The following is a 22,145-nucleotide window of genomic DNA, read 5'->3' on the forward strand; positions in this document are numbered from 1 at the left end:
AACTGACATGCCTGATCTGCTAAACATAAATAATTTAACATTGAACTTAATTTTAATGTATCAACAAATAAAATATTTAGTACTTTACCGCGATCAAGGGGAGAAAAAAATATTCCGCAAAAGACCTAAGCATCACGGGTTTTAATGAGCGACATTATTCTACCTTTCTTTGCTATATCTTTGAGAGACTTTGTTTCCAATATAAGGATGGATAAATATCCACAACGGGGTGTCAGTAGATCTATTGCCCCAACGTGATGCCATCAGACACCATGGAATAAATAAAAAAGGGATAACGGATGTTTGCTAGTCACTGTAAATAAGACATGATGCAGTTTTCCACATAAAAATACAGCGTAATTTTCTTCATCCGTGTACTAAAATGCTAAGCGAAATTCCATGGGATAAAGTGACTACAGTAACTTACGACTAATGTTTCTCTCTATTAGACTTTCTTATGGAAGCAAAAATCATTCTGAAAGGGGCTTCTCAAATTGCTAAAGACCAAGTAACAAAGAAAAGGGGAACTGAAGTCAGTACGGAAATGTCTGCCTCAAAATCTACAACTCGTCCTTCGCATCAGCATCAGCAGATGCACCGTCCTTGGCCTCACTCTCGGCCTCAACTTCTTCAGCTTCTTCCTCCTCTTCCACAGTTGCTTCAGGACTAATATCCAAGCTGGACTTCACTGAGTCATAAATGCGAGATGCAAAATCCTTGGGGTCGTTTAGCAAGAAACCACTTTCAAAGAGAGCAGTTTGATACATCAGCTGTGCTGTTTGCTTCACACTCTCATCCTGAAGAACAAACCAAATTGGGTCAAAAACTCAAAATAAACCTTAATTCATTCTGCTCAGGTTACAATGATTCAGATAAGGTATGCAGAGATCAGTATCACTTCGAGAGCATTCATAAGAATCAAATCAATCAATGGAAAGGACTTAATTCTAGCATGCAAAAAAACAAATTTGGAAAAAGGAAAAGAAAAGAAGGCTTGTTTTAATGATATTATCATCACCTCAATTTTTATTAGCACAACAAATTAAAGGCAAAAGCTAATAGAAAGTATTCAAGTCAAGAATGTACCTCAGGGTTCTTTACTACACGCTCCCTGAGCTCCTTGATAATAGGGTGCCTAGGATTGATTTCAAGAACCCTCTTGCCACGCATGTATGCTTGCTTGCTAGCATCTGATAAAGTTTGTGCCTGCATTATTCTCTCCATATTAGCACTCCAACCAAATTTCGAAGTCACCACCACACAAGGAGTGTTATCCAAACGGTTAGATATCTTCACATCATCAACATTTTCACTGGAAAGTGCACTTTTCCACCACTTTGTGAGATCCTTGAAGGATTCCTTTAGTTCCTTGGCTTTGGCGTCCTTTCCAATTTTCAGACCTTCCTTGGACACATTTTGGAATTTTTTGTCTTCATAATCCATAAGATATTGCATCAAGTATTCATCAACTGGATCAGTGAAGTAAATAACCTGCACCGGTTTAAAATACAAACATTTAGAAGATACATCTTAGCTCCCACTGGAGAAAATTTATGGAGAGTAAGAAACAGAAAACAAGTATATTCAGCGAGAAAATCATACCTCGTAATTTTTCTTCCTAAGCCGCTCAAGGAAAGGAGATTTTTCCAGTTGTTCTTTGTTAGTTCCAGTTATGTAGAAGATATCCTTTTGTCCAGATTTCATTCTGGAGATGTACTGATCAAGAGACGTCAATTTACCTTCAGACTTGGAGCTGTAAGTAATCAAGTATACAATATTTTGTCAACTAATGAAAGGAGGGAAATAATACTGCAGCAAATAAATAAAGAAATGCAAGGAATCAAGTAACATACGTCTCAACTCTCAGCAGTTTTGCCAGACGGTTTCTGTTAGTAGCATCTTCAATGATGCCAAGTTTGATGGACTTTCCAAACTCATTCCAGAACTTAGCATATTGACCTCTTTTCTCATCATTGTCAGATGATACCTCTTCTGCATAAAGTTGGAGGAAGCAGAGTCAAATTTAAGGGTTTATGGGTTCAAGTATACCGCTTAGAAATACAATGGAAAACATAATATATGAAAGACAAAATTTATGCATGATGCAACATGCTGAAAGCATGGAGGATCTGAACCCCCATTGCATGAAACCCATGGAGACCAACTAAGTATTGGCACTCCCAGAACACAAAACCAATATATTTAGTATAACCTACCTTTCTTATCTTTGTCAGTGGACTCATCTGGATCCTCATCAGCAATCCTACGGATCATATCAAGGGCTTTCCTGATAAGTTTCTTCTTGATTGTCCTCAGGCTACTGTGTTGTTGAAGCATTTCACGGGAGACATTAAGTGGCAACGTGTCAGAATCAACAAGGCCCTGTTCTCAATGTCAAAAGGACATCTCAGAAAAAAAATATTCTGATCGCGTTAAAACAAACTAAATTGCAATAACAGCACAACTTGGTTACCTTCAAGAAGCTGAGGTATTTAGGCAACAGTTCATCAAATTCATCTGAAATAAAGACTCGTCTAACATACAACTTCAGATTGGATTTGTTAGAGTTGTAATAACTCTCATATAAATCATGAGGGGCTTTAGGTGGCACAAAAAGCACTGCCTTGAACTCAACATCGCCTTCAGCGTTGAAGTGACTCCATGCTAAAGGTTTCTCATCACCGAAATCCTGCAGGAAATATGAACAGTTAAACCCACAACTATGAACATTAACAAGTTAATGCCCTCACAATGTCCAGTGAATAATTAAGATGGAAACATTACCTTGGCAAGAGTATGGTAGAATTTGGTGTACTCTTCTTCTGAAACCTCCTTTGGATTTCGCAGCCATATAGCTTTCACATCATTTAGAAGTTCCCATTCATAAGTCGTTTCCTTCACTGTCTTTGTCTTGGGCTTCTCTTCGTCATCTTCACTTTTCTCAGCATCATCATCTTTACTTTCTTCCTCAGAGCTGCTTTCAGCTGATCAAAGAGTAAACTAAGGTATGAAAGATAGCAAAATTTGTGATAGTATTATAGAATGGAGAAAAGTTAACGATAAAAAAACAAATCAGTATCTTGCAATGTTACAAATGGTAAACACATACATGATTCATCATCTTCATCAGCAGGGACCTCCACATCAACCTCTTTGCTTGCCCAGAGATAAATAGGAAAGTTAATAAATTCAGAGTATTTTTTTACCAATTCCTGTGTCAATCAATAGGTAGTGAATTAGATTCCACAATGCACTATAATTGAATTCCAAGCAACACAAAATGAAGCAACAAAAAACAACCAAAAAATTGTATATATGTTAATACAAGATAAACATGAAACACTTAGTAGGAAAATAAAGAGGCGCCCACTTAAAAGTTTGGCAACAGCTCTGAATAAAAAAGGTACAGTACTTGTAACCATGAAACAAAAACTGCCCTGAGAATACACCTCTATACACATGTATAATCCTTAGCAAAGAAAATACGCATTATATGCCTGTTGTAAGTGCACAGTACACACTTGCAATTTAGATTAATATAACAAAAGCCCATGGTGTAGTCCTATGTGCAAGTAAACTAATCAGTATAGTTTCATGTTGTTAATTCTATTATAAAACAAGAATTTAAATTTTTCATGCTTGGTCTGTGTAAAAGAATTTTACACAAACAACTAACAGTGTATTGTCATATTAGCAAAAAATAACTAATTTCCAAATCTGCTACTTAAAAAATAATCTAAATGCATGAATCTAATTAGATAAATGTCAGGATATCAAAATTAAACTCTACAAAACAATACTAAAAGTTAGGTTCATACCTTAAGCTTATGCTCCTCCAAGTACTCCCCAGCTTCATCTCTGAGGTGTAGCCTAATCTCAGTACCACGTCCCAGTGGTTCATTCCATGTATCTTCAGAAATCGCAAATGCTCCATCAGCTTTAGATTCCCACACATGCCTGGGATTTTTAAGAAGAAAAAGGAAGGTCAAGATTCCATGGACAACAGTCTAACAAACTCAATAAAAAAGCCATATCAGGTGTAAAAATTAGACATACTGTTTATCGTCATTATGTTTGCTAATTACTTCAACATAGTCAGCCACAAGGTACACCGAGTAGAAACCAACTCCAAACTGCCCAATAAGATTGAGATCACCACTTGATTGCATTTTCTCAAGAAACGCTGCATGTATGGATAGTTTTCAGTTAATGCATTTGCTCCTTAGAAATGGGAATTCTGTCAGTTAAGGCCATAAGCCGTAAGCTATATCATATATACCTGAGGTTCCAGATTTTGCTATGGTCCCCAAATTCTTTATTAAATCCTCCTTTGTCATACCAATACCCCTGTCTCGGATGGAAAGGATTTTCTTCTCCTTGTCCAACTTAATCTGTCATTTCACCACAAGCAGTAAAATGTCTTAGTAACAAACATATAAATAAACCATGTAAACAACACTTGGGCTAATATATTCATTACTTAGACATAATGTCAAACATTTGTAGTGCTAACCTGGATTTCGAGCTTGGCAGTATCACCTTCCCCCAGAATCTCCTTATCGGTGAGAGAGAGAAACCTAATCTTGTCCAGCGCCTAAAATAATACGACGGGGAGCTTCCATCATCAACAGAAAATTGAAGTCTAAGATTATCGAAACGCATTGCATAAGAGGAAATGTGCTTACGTCAGAAGCATTAGAGATCAACTCCCTGAGGAAAATATCCTTGTTGCTGTAGAGAGAGTTGATAAGAATATCCATAAGCCGAGAAACTTCGGCCTGGAACTCAAACTTCTGCGCGTTGTTGCGAAGAGATCTCTTCGAGATCGACTCCGCCTCCCTAAGAATCACACAAACACACATTTTCAATCACCAAATAATGGGTTAACCAAAAACAAAAGCAAAAATAATATTAACAGAATTGAAGAAAACAAAAATCTAATATGAAGCACCTCTTGGCGACATCTGAATCTGTGGAAAGACCGTTAGGAACGGCACCGATCTTGTCCTCAACCTTAGGTGGATCTACAAGCTCGTCAGAATCAGATTCGGCATTTGCCTGAAGCTTGCGACCTATCCAAACATCGTAAATCAGATTCAAATTTAGAAATGCTAAGAAGTAGAAGAGCTAGCTAGCTGGTACGGAACGGTTAGCAACAACAGAAAGCAGAAAAGAAGATGAAGAAGTGTAATAAATGAAGATGGCTCACCTTGATCTGCAAATAGAAGGAGGAGAGAAAGGAGAAGAAGAGCGGAAGGGAGCGTCCACTTCCTCATCGTAGTAGCTAGCTTTGTTTCTAGTACCTTCTTCGGCTTTGCACACTTCTACCAGTGCAGTCACTCATCTCTGGTTCGTTATATACTTGGGTTTTGCATTTCTACCGTGATCGTTACGAGGACTTCAGAACCGGGGCTCTGACTCGCTCCATTTTGCCACCGTGGATGATCTGACGGTTGAAGATGTGGTCTCGAAACGTGGCTTGGTTTTATTGGCTTATTCTGTATCCCTTGACGTGGAGAACGTCAATGTTGTGGACGACCCTACGGAACGACTTGTAATTCCAAGTCTACGATCTATTCGATTGGCAATGCCACTTCCTCTTGTGAAACGTGGCACCAAGTTATTGGTTCGACGTTCCAGTTTCTCTGTATACGTGGCAATTTCTGGTGGCCTTAGATCTGCATGGATTTTACTAATCTACTAGTATATGTTTTCGGAATAATACATAAAATTATATAAAAATTTTATTAAAAAAATAAAATAAATATATATAATAATTATTATTATAAATATTGTACAAAATTATAATTAAAATTAAATTCTTAAGATTTTTAATATTAAAAATAATTAGTATTTATCTTAATCAATTTGAATTTGTTGAGTAGTCATCTCACTCGTCCGCTTAAACAATTATTAGGAGTAGAATCTTGTTTTGTGTGCGTAGCAATTCATTGGCTAGCAGTAAACCCTTAATAAACAGAGCATCAATACGTGGTTAGACTAGGCAGGAATACCTGAATACAGGACACCCAACCCGTCCATACCTAGTTGGAGAGGGTAATAACTTGACCCGAGTCAGGGTAGATTTTGCTCGGGATCGTGTTTAGGGTGTACCTGTCCTGGATATATACATATAAACACTTTTTAGGAAATATGATTTGCCTCACATCACATATTCAGTGATTCACAACTTCAATCCATACTCTATAGTCATGCCAGAGAAACCCCAGCCATCCTCACCCAGAGTCTTCTTCTTCGCGGTTTCTTCACAAAAAACTCATGGCTCTCGTCATCGTCGTTGTTGAGCCCATCGCCACCTACCCATTCATAGCTCATGTCCCGTCGCTGCTTATCCCGTTACCGTCGTTGTTGAGCCTATTGTCACATTTTTCCTGTCGAGTCCTTGTTTTTTAGATAAATTTCCCCCTCTATCTTTCTCTCTCATTTTGAGTTCGTTAAGTTCTTCTCTTCTTCTTCCACAGACTCATTACTTGGTTTCCGTCGCTATGAGCCCGGGCGTTGTCGTTGCAGTTTCATATGAGTCTGTCACCGAATAAATAAATTTTTTATTCAAGTTAGACCAGTTGAAAATAGGCACGCATGAGATTATTTTGCATGTAAATTCTGAATTTTCTCATCCAAATTTGATCTATGTGGTTGAGTATTTTAGTATGGCGATCGTCGTGGTTTCGTTGCGACACTAAGGTGATAAAAATTGCGGTAATTTCATAACCAATATATGAGACAGACCAGATTATTAAAGTAATCAAGAAAATAACATTTAGATGTGCGCATAAAATTTATAAGATGTGATTATCTCAGAAAAATAATCAAAATATATATGTATAGTCCAAGTGAAAGATTGTTAGGAAATTATTATTTCTTAATATATTTATGGATAATAGATATATTAATTATAATTGTAAATTAAGTAATTTTACATTAAATGACTTATATAACGGTGATCTTATTTATTGTCATAAATGTTGAATTAAATAAGTCATTATTATTTTTGATTTGGAAAAATGAGATTAAAACCAGAAATACTATTTTATTTGGGTTTTAGAGTTTAATGAGTGTCACACTCAAATATAAATAATAACTTCAAAATTTTGGTCTCCAACACATCAAACCCGCATTCGTAGCCCTTTTCCCGTAGTTGAGTTGTGATTCAGTTCTATTCGGGATACAGAAGGTTTTGATTGACAAAGATCAAAGAATTACAAAAGCAAAACTCTCTGATCTCAATCATGCTCTTAAATGAAGGAACGCTTCCACATTTTCAGTTATATTTCTTAATGATTTAACATGGATGATCTTGAGGTTGAGAAATTATAAAATTTTCAGATAAAAGAGAATTTTTATTCAATCAAATGATGATAAATAATTTTATTGAATTAAATTATATAATGTGATCACTGGATGATAAAAAATGCTAGAGAAATAAATAAATAATATTTTAAGAGTATAGAAATATCAAATTATTATTTCATTTTATTTTTTTAATCGACGATAATAAATATCTTGAATTAATTAAATTTTAAAAAATTATATATCTAAAATTATTTTATTTATTTAAAAAAATTTTGAACATACAATCGTTCAATTAGAGCTTGACTATTGTGAATTGAAAATAATATTTTTAAATTCGTATTTTTAATAAAAAGATATACTTAATTCTATCCATCCTAAATAATTCTATATTCACTATTACTTATCCATCTAAATAATTCTAACACTGATAAAATATTATTTTTAAATGCAAAAAATTTAAAATATGTTTATTCTATTTCAAAAATTAATATTCATATTTAATTTACGATTTCAACAAATATGGCAAAAAAGATTACATTTTTTAGTTAAAAAAAAACAAAATATCTATAAATATATTTTTATACTTTAGCTTTAGATTTTTCAAAAAATTTTGGCAAGTTAATAAAATCAAATCATATTTCTATAAAATATATAAGAATGTATATTACACATAAATAAAAAGCGTTAGGTATAATAAGAACAAATACATAACTTAAAGTAAAATTTAGAAAAATAAGAACTAACAAAATATTGAAGGAAAGAAATATAAATAGAAGAGAAAAAAAAGTATTAGATGAAAAAGAAATAATATAATAAATTTTATGTGTATATAAAAGAGAAATAAAAAGAAGATATACAGTACTTTGTTTAATTTAGCAAGATTTATAAAAATAAACACCTAGAATAAAAGATTAAAAAATAATAATAATAATAATAATAAAGAAACTAAATATATGAATTAATATCAAAAATAAAAATTAATAAAATAATAATAATCCATCGTAATCTTAATTTTTTAATATAATTAATTAATATCAATAAAAGTGCATATTAATTATTTGAATACAAAAAAAATTCAAAAATTATATTAGTCGCTAACTTTCTTCTCTTTAAATCTTAAAGGTACTTCTCTTCTTGTTTTTGTATTTTGAAAATGTTGAATAATTGTTTCATTATCAACTTGATTAAAGGTCTCTCTTTCGATTATGAAGTTGACTCTTTATGATATTTATAGTTTTCTTTTGAAATATTTTTCCATTACTATTTCTAAAAATAAAAAATATTTATTCTAAATTAGTAAATTGATCAATTCATTTTAGAAATTTATATGCAACATAATTACATATAATAGAATAGAACGAAAGATAAATAAATAAATAATAAGGATCACTAAATTGAGAATAAAATAAAATATTTAAATTCATGAAGAGAATAGAAAAATAGATTAATACCTAAACTATAATTGTTTGAATTAAAATTTGCAATTGAAAGATAGATAGAGTCATAGAGAGTTAGATAAAACAAAATAAAGAATTGAAAATTTACCTTTTGATGAAGAGAAGATGACCACTAGACAAAGAATAGAAAAAAATGTTAAAAATATGAAACTAAAGAGTTTAAGAGAATAAATGAGTGATAGACTGACAGTTGGGATTTGAGAATGGAAGAATACTAAATTTGATTAGGTTAACTAATAGTCAAAATAATAGAAAGATAAAATAAGTTTAGGATTTTTAATAATTGGGCTTAATTTATTTATAATGGGGTCATTTAAAATTTAAAATGGAGACATATTATATATGTATATTTTTTTGTTTAAAAAAATAAAATGAGAGTGAGGGCCAAGTGACCCCATTGCTAAGCCTAGGTCCGTGCCTGATTGATGTTAAAGCAGATATACCTGTGTTATTTTGAATCAACACTCTTAAAATCTATTTTAAATTTAACCTTTGATAAAGTAACATATAATTGTCCGTGTATAAAAACCAGCTTGGGTAAATACAACCCAACTGTGCTGAGAGTTTGTCTTTGTAACTTATTAATGGTCATTACAAATGAGACGACTAATAGAAATTGCCTTTTTTAGAATCTAAAAGGTAACGTTGGATTAGTAGAAATCAAGTTCATGCGAGGTATTAGAACAACATCTCCTACTCTATTCCCGGTCAAAATAACACACTCTATTACATGATTACCTAATCTCCTTACCTATAATCTTGTACCATTGCAAAATCTATTAAATTGGTCAATATTTTTTAGTAACATAACAGGAACACCTACTTTTAGTATAAGTTCATGAGGTGGTAACCCTAAACAGTTAATGGCATTTAGTACGTTAGGAGTAAATGTATTAAGCTTTGACTCCATGCTACCTTCTTCAATGCACATGGAGTCAGAACTCAGATAAACTTTTTCGTCTGCTTCAATATACTTTATTATATAATTATTTATTACCTCGTGCACAACATTTATTGTAGGAGCAAGAATGGTTCTCTCCTTAAAAAAAGTTGACTATTGTAAATTAATAAGTATATCAGGATATACAAATTCAATGATATTGTCAAAGCTATCAGCATTGTCCTTGATTAGAATTTCTTCTAAAATATTGACCTCAGACTCACCATCAATTAAATATCCTTCAAGACCATCACTAATTCTAAGAAGCCATTGAGCAAATTGTTTGATTTCAATAGACTCAGATTCAGGCACACTAACGCATATTCTGAGAGAGAGTAATTACTTTGCACGATGACCACAGATAAGATGAGTTAACTGTAGCTTGTATAATATCTTGTCTAGATCCCATATGTATAACAGGTAGAATCTGTCTAAAGTCACCTCCAAGTACGACTACCTTACCACCAAAGGATAGGTCTTCATTGTATGATGATGAAGATCTAAGTATGTCTTTGAAAGACTTGTTGAGTGCTTCATAACAAATCTTGTTTAGCATCGGAGTCTCATCCCATATAATAAGCTTTGCTTTACAAATCAACTTAGCAAGTGGAGACCCTTGTTTTATGCTACATACAAAATCTTCATTAAATTCCAAAAGTATCTTAAATCTAGAGTGAGTTGTATGGCCTTTTGGAAGCAAAAGAGATGCAATTCCACTTGAAGCAACATTAAAAACAATTCTCCTTTGACACGAATAGCTACAGAAAATGCCCTATATAGAAATGTCTTGCCTGTTCTATCATAACCATATATGAAGAAAAAACCACCAAGGTTATTATTCACAGTTTCGATTATTCTATGAAAAGCATGTTGTTCACAGTTCATTTGGGACAACATAACTTCTATTAGTCCCATAGGTCAACAATATCAAAGGTTTGCTCGTCAGCTATTATCCGATCATCTAAGCCATCAATGATATCTAAAGCAGGGAGAGGAATACCATTAAACTCTCTAAGTGACCTACCATTAGCTTGCAACATCATCTCAACCTTTAAAAGAGTCATATTCAGTAGTTAATCATCACTAAGCTGAATATCTAAGCCATCAATGATATCTAAATCAGGGAGAGGAATACAATTAAACTCTCTAAGTGACCTACCATTAGCTTGCAACATCATCTCAACCTTTAAAAGAGTCATATTCAGTAGTTGATCATCACTAAGCTGAATATCTAAAATGAAGATAAAAAAAGTGTTAAGCAATTAATGAGGTATTTTAAGATAAAGAATATTATTTAATCTTATAAGTAAAATTAATTTAACATGTTGAATGATATACGTGGATTAAGTGTAAAAATTCTATGCGAATATAACAAATCTTCAGATAATTGTTGGTAACACTGCTGCCATACCAATTCAGGTCTAGATATGTTACTAGAAATCAACAACACAACAAACAGATTTCTTAAGTAGTTTCTAGATGCCCAAGTGCTTGCTTCTAGAATTGCATCAACAAATTTCTTGTCATCTTGTAGGAATTCCAAAGCCTAACATGTTTTCTTGAATGAGTTGTATACCACACAATCCACAGTATGTAAATCAGTAAAACTCATGCATCCTCTTTGTATGTTTAACAATATTCTCATGTAATAATCCTCACCGTTATCACGTGGAACATGAGTCAGCCGTCCAATAGAAAAGTCTTGTTTGCGAGGAAACCATATGCATGAATAATCTTTCCATACAAATTTTGTAGAAAACTTGCTGTATGTTAAAGATTTAGCAAAAGGATACTCACGATTAGCCAACATCCAAGCAGCTAACTTAGTAACCTTACCATCTACACGTTGAATAACATTAGCAATGTTCTCATGGTCCTTGAAAACAACTGGTTGCTCGTCAGGTAGGTGGAATGGTAGACGAATCACTACAGGTTCTTTAAGCTGAATCTCATAACCAAATATCCTCCAAGCTGCCTCACATGCAGAAATGTAACAACAATCATAGTAGTTACGTATTTTATCTACAACTTGTTGAGGAGACCCATCACCAAATGTTTGGTAAAATAAGGCAGTAACCCTATCATTACCCTTGTGGACGTACTTGAATAAATATTTAATAAAAGAAGTCTGATATGTATGCTCCACTTTAATATGACAACCATACTTTAAGAGTCAATCAGGATTGTATAGTACAATATAAGAATTATCCAGAACTGCATTCTTCTTAGTTATTGTATGACCATTATCCACCCTTTTAAACTTTGGAAAACCACCCTCGTCAATAATAATTCTATTCCTGAATGGCTTTGGAAAAAACTCAGAGCACCTTCCATTTAGCATGCATGGACTACTAATGTTGTGCCTCCCATACGGACCATGAACCATGAACTTCTTAATAGTTGCATAAAGTCTAGGCATGTTAGTCTTATCAGGAATTTCAGCTGATATCATGCAGTCAATATCATTGGGTGATTTAGGCTTATATTGTGGTTGCACTGTGATGAGCGGATAATTTATACGCTTTTTGGCATTGTTTTTAGGAAGTTTTTAGTATGATTTAGCTAGTTTTTAGTATATTTTTATTAGTTTTTATGCAAAATGTACATTTATGGACTTTACTATGAGTTTGTGTGTTTTTCTGTGATTTCAGGTATTTTCTGGCTGAAATTGAGGAACCTAAGCAAAAATCTGATTCAGAGGCTGAAAAAGGAATGCAGATGCTGTTGGATTCTAACCTTCCTGCACTCGACATGGCTTTTATAGAGCTACAGAAACCCAATTGGCTTGCTCTCAATTGCGTTGAAAAGTAGACATCCTGGGCTTTCCATCAATATATAATAGTCTATACTTTACTCGAGTTTTGATGACGCAAACTGGCGTTTAAACGCCAACTTCCTGCCCTATTCTGGCGTTAAACGCCAAAACTGAGTTACAAGCTGGAGTTAAGTGCCCAAACTGGGACCAAAGCTGGCGTTTAACTCCAAGAAAAGTTTCTACACATGAAAGCTTCAATGCTCAGCCCAAGCACACACCAAGTGGGCCTGGAAGTGGATTTCTGCATCATTTACTTATTTCTGTAAACCCTAGGTTACTAGTTCACTATAAATAGGATCTTTTACTATTGTATTTTCATCTTTTTGATCATCTTTGATCTTGGGATCAGATCTTGGTTATTCTAGTTCCCCCTCTGGGGCCGAAACTAATGAACACCATTATCACTTATGTATTTTCAACGGTGGAGTTTCTACACCTCATAGATTAAGGTGTGGAGCTCTGCTGTTCCTTATGAATTAATGCAATTACTACTATTTTCTATTCAATTCAAGCTTATTCATGTTCTAAGATATCCATTCGCACTTTAATATGATGAATGTGATGATCAAGTGACACTCATCACCATTCTCGCTTATGAACGCGTGCCTGACAACCACTTCCGTTCTACCTGAAAATAATCTTGAATGCATATCTCCTGGCCTCCTGGTCCACGACGCATGGTTGCCTCTCCTGACAATAGAGCCTTCCATTCCGTGAGATCAGAGTCTTTGTGGTATAAGTTAGAATCAATTGGCAGCATCCTTGAGATCCGAAAAGTCTAAACCTTGTCTGTGGTATTCCGAGTAGGATCTGGGATGGGATGACTGTGACGAGCTTCAAACTCGCGAGTGCTGGGCACAGTGACAGTGCGCAAAAGGATCATTGGATCTTATTCTGACACGATCGAGAATCGACAGATGATTAGCCCCACGTAACCCGTAGCCGGACCATTTTCACTGAGAGGACGGATGGTAGCCATTGACAACGGTGATCCCCCAACATATAGCTTGCCATGGAAAGGAGTATGCATGACTGGATGAAGGCAATAGGAAAGCAGGGATTCAAAAGGAACAAAGCATCTCCACACGCTTATCTGAAATTCCTACCAATGAATTACATAAGTATCTCTATCCTATTTTATATTTTATCTATCTTTTAATTATCAAAATCCAATAACCATTTGGATCTGCCTAACTGAGATTTACAAGATGACCATAGCTTGCTTCAAGCCGACAATCTCCGTGGGATCGACCCTTACTCACGTAAGGTATTACTTGGATGACCCAGTGCAAAATGAAAAACAACAGCCAAAAAGAATGCCAAAAAGCATATAAATTATCCGCTCATCACAATACCAAACTTAAATTGTTGCTTGTACCCAAGCAACTGAAAACAAAATAGAATAAAAAGAAGAGAATATACAATAAATCTCACAATATTAATGAAACTTAGTCCCAGTTAGATGAGCGGGGCTAGTAGGTTTTTTCTTTTGAACAGTTTTGGCATCTCACTTTATCCTTTGAAATTCAGAATGATTGGCATCCATAGGAACTTAGAATTTTAGATAGTGTTATTGATTCTCCTAGTTCAGTACGTTGATTCTTGAACACAGCTACTTTATGATTCTTAGGCGTGACCCTAAGCACTTTGTTTTCCAGTATTACCACCGGATACATAAATGCCACAGACACATAACTGGGTGAACCTTTTCAGATTGTGACTCAGCTTTGTTAAAGTCCCCAGTTAGAGGTGTCCAGAGTTCTTAAGCACACTCTCTTTGTTTTGGACCACGACTTTAACCACTCAGTCTCAAGTTCTTCACTTGGACCTTCATGCCACAAGTACATGGTTAGGGACAGCTTGGTTTAGCTGCTTAGGCCAGGATTTTATTCCTTTGGGCCCTCCTTTCCACTGATGCTCAAAGCCTTGGATCCCTTTTACCCTTGCCTTTTGGTTTAAAGGGTTATTGGCTTTTTCTGCTTGTTTTTTTTCGCCACTTTTTTTTCCACTGCTTTTTCTTGCTTTAAGAATCAATTTCATGATTTTTCAGATTATCAACAACATTTCTCTTTGTTCATCATTCTTTCAAGAGCCAACAATTTTAACATTCATAAACTTTACTATAAAAAATATGCACTGTTCAAGCATTCATTCAGAAAATAAAAAGTATTTCCACCATATCAAAATAAGTAAACTAATTTCAAGATAAAATTTGAAATCCAAGTACTTCTTGTTCTTTTGTAGTTAGGCACATTTTTCATTTAAGAAAGGTGAAGGACTCATGGAATTATTCACAGATTTAAGGCATAGACACTAGACACTAATGATCATGTAATAAAGACACAAACATGGATAACACATAAAGCATAAAAATAAAAAAACAGAAAGATAAGAACAAGGAAATCAAAGAACGGGTCCATATTAGTGATGGCGGCTAGTTCTTCCTCTTAAAGATCCAATGGAACTCTTGAGCTCCTCTATGTCTCTTCCTTGCCTTTGTTGCTCCTCCCTCATAGCTCTTTGATATTCTCTAATCTCATGGAGAATGATGGAGTGCTCTTGGTGCTCCACCCTTAGTTGGTCCATGTTGTAACTTAAGCCTTCCAAAGAGGTGTTGAGTTGCTCCCAATAGTTGTGGGGAGGAAAATGCATCCCTTGAGGCATCTCAGGGATTTCTTGATGAGGGATTTCCTCATGCTCTTGTTGAGGTCCATGAGTGGGCTCTCTTGTTTGCTCTATCCTCTTTTTAGTGATGGGCTTGTCCTCTTCAATGAGGATGTCTTCCTCTATGACAATTCCAACTAAATTGCATAGGTGACAGATGAGATGAAGGAAGGCTAACCTTGCTAAAGTAGAAGGTTTGTCAGTAACCTTGTATAGTTCCAGAGGTATAATCTCATGAACTTCCACTTTCTCTCCAATCATGATGCTATGGATCATGATAGCCCGATCTACAGTTACTTTAGATCGGTTGCTAGTAGGAATGATGGAGCATTGGATGAACTCCAACCATCTTCTAGTCACAGGCTTAAGGTCCGGTCTTCTCAATTGAACCGCCTTGCCTCTTGAGTCTCTTTTCTATTGAGCTCCTTCCACACATATATCCATGAGGACTTGGTCCAACCTTTTATCAAAGTTGACCCTTCTAGTGTAGGGGCATGCGTTTTCTTGCATCATTGGCAAGTTGAACGCCAACCTTACATTTTCCAGACTGAAATCTAAGTATTTCTTAAACTATTGTAAGCCAATTCTTTGGATTCGGGTTCATACTTTGATCATGGTTCCTAGTGATCCATGCATTGGCATAGAACTCTTGAACCATTAAGATTCTGACTTATTGAATGGGGTTGGTGAGAACTTTCCAACCTCTTCTTTGAATCTCATGTCGGATCTCCGGATACTCATTCCTTTTGAGCATGAAAGGGACCTCAGGGATCACCTTTTTCTTGGCCACAACTTCATAGAAGTGGTCTTGATGGACCTTTGAGATGAATCTCTCCATCTCCCATGACTCGAAGGTGGAAGCTTTTGCCTTCTCTTTCCTCTTTCTAGAGGTTTCTCTGGCCTTAGGTGTCATAAATGGTTATGGAAAAATAAAAAGCAACACTTTTACCACACCAACTTAAAAGGTTTGCTTATCCTCGAGCAAAAGAAGAAAGAAAGAAAGAGAGGAAGAAGAAAATGAAGGAAATAGAGGGAGAGGGTGAGTTCGGCCAAGGGGGTATAAGGTGTTTGTGATGTGTGAAATTGAAGGAAGGAATAGGGGTTTATATAGGAGTGGGAGGAAGGGTAGGTTCATGTATTTGGGGTTGGGTTTGAGAGGGAAAGGATTTTGAATTTAGAGGTAGGTGGGGTTTTTGGAGAAGAGATATGGATTTTGATTAGTGAGGGGTATTTGGGGTAGAGAGATGGAGGTGATTGGTGAAGGGTATTTGGGGAAGAGTGTTATAAAAAGGTGTGAGGGAGAGAGAGAATGAGTTGAGGTTGGTGGGGATCCTGTGGGATCTACAGATCCTGAGGGGTCAAGGACTTCTCATCCCTACTCCAATTAGGCGTGCAAAACGCCTTTTGAGTACAATTCTGGCGTTAAACGCCAGGTTGCTGCCTGTTTTTAGCGTTTAACGCTAGCTTGTTGCCCTGTTCTGGCGTTAAACGCCAGTCTGGTGCTTCTTTTTGGCGTTAAACGCCAGCTTTGTGCCCTTTTCTGGCGTTAAACGCCCAGTCTAGCACATCATTCTGGGCGTTTAACGCCCATTTTGCTACCCTTACTGGCATTTAAACGCCAGTAAGCTCATTATCCAGGGTGTACTGTTTTTAATGCTGTTTTTGAATTTGCTTTGATTTTTGCAGTTTATTTTTGTGACTCCACATGATCATCAACCTAAAGAAAATATAAAATAATAATGGAAAATGGAAATTTAACATAGATAAATAAAAATTAGGTTACCTCCTAATAAGCGCTTCTTTAATGTCAATAGCTTGATAGTGGGCTCTCATGGAGCCTCACAGATAATCAGAATATGGTTGTGGCCTCTCAACACCAAACTTAGAGTTTGGTTGTGGCCTCCCAACATCAAACTTAGAGTTTGAATGTGGGGGCTTTGTTTAACTCTGTATCGGGAGAAACTTTTCATGCTTCTTCTCTATGTGTACAGAAGGAGAACCTTGAGTCTTGAATACAAGGTAGTCCTCATTCAATTGAAGGACCAACTCTCCTCTGTCAACATCTATCACAGCTTTTGCTGTGACTAGGAAAGGTCTGCCAAGGATGATGGATTCATCCTCATCCTTCCCAGTGTCTAAGATTATGAAATCAGCAGGGATGTAAAGGCCTTTAACCTTCACTAGCACGTCCTCTACAAGTCCATAAGCCTGTTTCATTGATTTGTCTGCCATCGCTAGTGAGATTCTTACAGCTTGTACCTTAAAGATTCCTAGTTTCTCCATTACAGAGAGTGGCATGAGGTAAATACCTGACCCTAGGTCACACAGAGCCTTCTCAAAGGTCATGGTGCCTATGGTACAAGATATTAAGAATTTACCAGGATCTTATTTCTTTTGAGGTAAAATTTGCTGAACCCAGGTATTCAGTTCATTAATGAGCAATGGAGGTTCATCTTCCCAAATCTCATTACCAAACAGCTTGGCATTCAGCTTCATGATTGCTCCTAAATACTAGGCAACTTGCCCTTCAGCAATGTCTTCATCTTCTTCAGAAGATGAATAGTCATCAGAGCTCATGAATGGTAAAAGGAAGTTCAATGGAATCTTTATGGTCTCTGTATGTGCCTCAGATTCCTTTGGTCCCTCATTGGGGTACTCCTTAATGGCCAGTGGACGTTTCCTAAGGTCTTCTTCACTGGGAATCACTGCCTTTTCACTCTCTCCAGGTTCGACCATGTTGGTCACGGTTATTGTCTTGCACTTCCTTTTGTATTGCTTGAGAGAGTGCTAGGAGGAGTTTTAGTAACCCTTTTACTCAGCTGACCCACTTGTGCCTCCAAGTTTCTGATGGAGGACCTTGTTTCATTCATGAAACTGAGAGTGGCCTTAGATAGATCATAGACTATATTTGCTAAGCTAGATGGGTTTTGCTCAGAACTCTCTGTCTATTGCTGAGAGGATGATAGAAAAGGCTTGCCATTGCTAAACCTATTTCTTTCACCATTATTATTGTTAAAGTCTTGTTGAGGCTTTTGTTGATCCTTCTATGAGAAATTTGGATGATTTCTCCGTGACGGATTATAGGTGTTTCCATAGGCTTCACCCATGTAATTAACCTCTGCCATTGCAGGGTTCTCAGGATCATAAGCTTCTTCTTCAGAAGATGCTTCTTTAGTACTGTTGGATGCAGCTTGCAATCCATTCAGACTCTGAGAAATCATATTGACTTGCTGAGTCAACATTTTGTTCTGAGCCAATATGGCATTCAAAGCATCAATTTCAAGAACTCCTTTCTTCTGAGTAGTCCCATTGCTCACAGGATTTCTTTCAGAAGTGTACATAAATTGGTTATTTGCAACCCTTTCAATGAGTTCCTAAGCTTCTGCAGGCATTTTCTTCAGATGAATAGATCCACCTGCAGAATGGTCCAATGACATCTTAGACAATTCAGACAGACCATCATATAATATATCCAGGATGGTCCATTCTGAGAGCATGTCAGAAGGACACTTTTTGGTCAGTTGCTTGTATCTTTCCCAAGCTTCATAAAGGGATTCACCTTCTTTCTGCCTGAAGGTTTGAACATCCACTCTAAGCTTGCTCAGCTTTTGAGGAGGAAAGAATTTGGCTAAGAAAGCCGTGACCAGCTTATCCCAAGAGTTCAGGCTATCTCTAGGTTGAGAGTCCAACCATATTCTAGCTCTGTCTCTTACAGTAAAAGGGAAAAGAATAAGCTTGTAGACCTCGGGATCAACTCCATTGGTCTTAACAGTATCATAAATCTGCAAGAATTCAGTTAAGAACTGAAAAAGATCTTCTGATGGAAGTCCATAAAACTTGCAATTCTATTACATCAGAGAAACTAATTGAGGCTTAAGCTCAAAATTGTTTGCTCCAATGGCCGGGATTGAGATGCTTCTTCCATGGAAGTTGGAAGTTGGTGTAGTAAAATCACCAAGCACCTTCCTTGCATTGTTATTGTTGTTGGGTTTGGCCATTACTTCTTTTCTGAGATTCTCTGTAAGGTTTTCTCTAGATTGTTGTGCTTTAACTTCTCTTAGCTTCTTCTTCAGAGTCCTTTCAGATTCAGGGTCAGCTTCAACAAGAATGTTCTTGTCCTTGCTCCTGCTCATATGAAAAAGAAGAGAACAGAAAGGAAGAGAAATCCTCTATGTCATAGTATAGAGATTCCTTAAGGTGTCAGAGGAAAATAAGAATAGAAGGATGAGGTAGATAGAGGCGAATTCGAACATATAAAGAATGAAAGAGTTCGAATTGCTTGTAGAGGAGAAGTGTTAGTGATTAAATAGAAAGAGATAAGAGGGAGGTAATTTTCAAAAAAAATTAAATCAAAATTTAAAACAATTAGTTAATTAAAAAGAATTTTGAAAAATGGTTAATGGTTTTCGAAAATCAAAAGTGAGAAAGTGGTTAGGTGGTTTTGAAAATGATAAGAAATAATAAATTTGAAAAGATAAGAAGTTAGAAAGAGATTTTGAAATTAGAATTTAAAAGGATGTGATTTGAAAAATATATGGTTTTAAAAAAAAGATATGATTGGCAAACAATTTGAAAATATTTGATTTTTAAAATTGATAGCTTGGCTAACAAGAAACTAAAAGATATGATTCTAAAATTTAAAGATTGAACCTTTCTTAACAAGAAAGTAACAAACTTGAAATTTTTTTAATCAAATCCTTAATTGTTAACAAGGTTTTCGAAAATATGAAATAAAAATAAGAAAAAGATTTTGAAAATAAATTTTTAAAATTTTCGAAAATATTAAGAAGAAAAATGAAAAAGATATGATTGAAAAGATTTGATTTTGAAAGATATGATTTCAAAAATAAGAATTAAAACATGAAAATTTGAAAAAGATTGGAATTGAAAACAAAATCTCCTCTCCTGTGTCATCCTGGCGTTAAACGCCCAGAATGGTATCCATTCTGGCGTTTAACGCCCAAAATACTACCCTTTTGGGCGTTTAACGCCCAGCCAAGTACCCTGGCTGGCATTTAAAAACCAGATTTCCTTCCTCATTGGGCGTTTTGAACGCCTAGCTTTTTCTCTGTGATTCCTCTGCTGTATGTTCTGAATCTTCAATTCTCTTTATTATTGACTTGAAAAGACATATTTTTGTATTTTTTTTGAATTTTTAATGATGATAGAAAAACAACAAAATGAAATTAAACATGAAAAACTAAGATCAAACACAAAATGCATGCAAGAACACTTTGAATGCCAAGATGAACACCAAGAACGCTTTGAAGATCATGATGAACATCAAGAACATATTTTTAAAAATTTTTAAGAAAAGAAAGACATGCAAGACACCAAACTTAGAAATTTTCATACTAGAGACAATAACAAATTGAGAATGCATATGAAAAACAACAAATCATACAAAACAAGAGAATTTAAAGATCAGAACACAGAGAATCCTCAAGAACAACTTGAAGATCAATAAAGAACATAATGCATAAAATTTTGAAAAATGCAAGAAAAAAGAAAACATGCAATTGACACCAAACTTAAAAATTGACACTAGACTCAAACAAGAAGCACAAAATATTTTTGATTTTATGATTTTATAAATTTTTTTTTGTATTTTTTTTGAAAATTATTTTGAAAAAGAAAATAAGAAACTCAAAATTTTTAATAAGAATTCCAGGAATCATGCAATGTTAGTCTAAAGCTTCAGTTGATGGGAATCAACTAGCTCCTGTGATGATAAAGGCATCCTCTGAAACTCTAGAATTCATTCTTAAAAATTTTGAAGAAGAAAATAAAAAGAAAAATACCTAATCTAAGCAACAAGATGAACCTTCAGTTGTCCAAACTCAAACAATCCCCGACAACGGCACCAAAAACTTGGTACACGAAATCGTGATCTCACACACTTTTTCTTAACAACTCCGCGTAGCTGACCAGCAAGTGCACTGAGTCGTTCAAGTAATACCTTACGTGAGTAAGGGTCGATCCCACGGAGATTGTCGGCTTGAAGCAAGCTATGGTCATCTTGTAAATCTCAGTCAGACGGATTCAAATGGTTATGGAGTTTTGATAATTAAAAGATAGATTAACATAAAATAAAGATAGAGATACTTATGTAAATCATTGGTGGGAATTTCAGATAAGCGTATGGAGATGCGTTATTCCTTCTGAATCTCTGCTTTCCTACTTCCTTCATTCAATCATTCATACTCCTTTCCATGGCAAGTTGTATGTTGGGTATCACTGTTGTCAAAGGCTACCTCCCGTCCTCTCAGTGAAAATGGTCCTCTATGGTTTCTGTACGACTAATCAACTATCAGATTTCTCGTCTCGGTGAAAAATACCAGGCATAGCTACCGCATGGCTAATCAGCTGTTGGTTCTCAATCGTGTCGGAATAAGATCCAATGATCCTTTTGTGAACTGTCACTGCACCCCACAGTCACGAGTTTAAAGCTCATCACAATAATCCCTTCCCAGATCCTATTCGGAATACCACAGACAAGGTTTAGACTTTTCGGATCTCAGGAATGCTGCCAATTGATTCTAGCCTATACCACGAAGATTCTAATCTCGGATTCAGATGATCTGTTGTCAGGAGAGACGATGCGAATCGTTGAAGAGAGATCCAAGAGATATGCACTCAAGCTTGTTTTCATGTAGAACGGAAGTGTTTGTCAAGTACACGTTCATAAGTGAGAATGGTGATGAGTGTCACTTGATCATCACATTCATCATGTTCTTGTGTGCGAATAAATATCTTAGAATAGGAATAACCTTGAATTGAATAGAAGAACAATAGTACTTTGCATTAATACTCGAGGAACAGCAGAGCTCCACACCTTAATCTATGAGGTGTAGAAACTCCACCGTTGGACATACATAAGCGATAATGGTGTTCATTAGTTTCGGCCCCAGAGAGGGAACCAGAATAACCCAAAGCCCTCTAATACAATGAGAAA

At 35.5% G+C, this 22,145-nt stretch overlaps 2 protein-coding genes across 2 annotated transcripts; both read right to left on the bottom strand.

Annotated features, from left to right (window-relative positions):
* Positions 1–139: 139 nt before the first annotated feature.
* LOC112705649 (endoplasmin homolog) lies at positions 140–5,456 on the bottom strand. Its single transcript, XM_025756535.3, has 15 exons — positions 5,210–5,456; positions 4,952–5,072; positions 4,686–4,839; positions 4,514–4,594; positions 4,280–4,391; positions 4,057–4,183; positions 3,819–3,957; positions 3,110–3,212; positions 2,785–2,984; positions 2,474–2,689; positions 2,217–2,382; positions 1,854–1,992; positions 1,603–1,753; positions 1,087–1,491; positions 140–797 (listed from the first exon to the last, which is right to left on the bottom strand). The coding sequence occupies exons 1-15, from the start codon at positions 5,274–5,276 to the stop codon at positions 561–563; spliced, it is 2,418 nt and encodes an 805-aa protein (XP_025612320.1). The 5' UTR covers positions 5,277–5,456; the 3' UTR covers positions 140–560.
* A 5,160-nt stretch (positions 5,457–10,616) lies between these two features.
* Positions 10,617–12,163, bottom strand: LOC140174891 (uncharacterized). Its single transcript, XM_072201637.1, has 3 exons — positions 11,906–12,163; positions 11,288–11,812; positions 10,617–10,760 (listed from the first exon to the last, which is right to left on the bottom strand). The coding sequence occupies exons 1-3, from the start codon at positions 12,161–12,163 to the stop codon at positions 10,617–10,619; spliced, it is 927 nt and encodes a 308-aa protein (XP_072057738.1).
* Between the last annotated feature and the right edge of the window lie 9,982 nt (positions 12,164–22,145).

Source organism: Arachis hypogaea, chromosome 8 (assembly GCF_003086295.3).
Source record: "Arachis hypogaea cultivar Tifrunner chromosome 8, arahy.Tifrunner.gnm2.J5K5, whole genome shotgun sequence".
Classification (NCBI taxonomy): domain Eukaryota; kingdom Viridiplantae; phylum Streptophyta; class Magnoliopsida; order Fabales; family Fabaceae; genus Arachis; species Arachis hypogaea.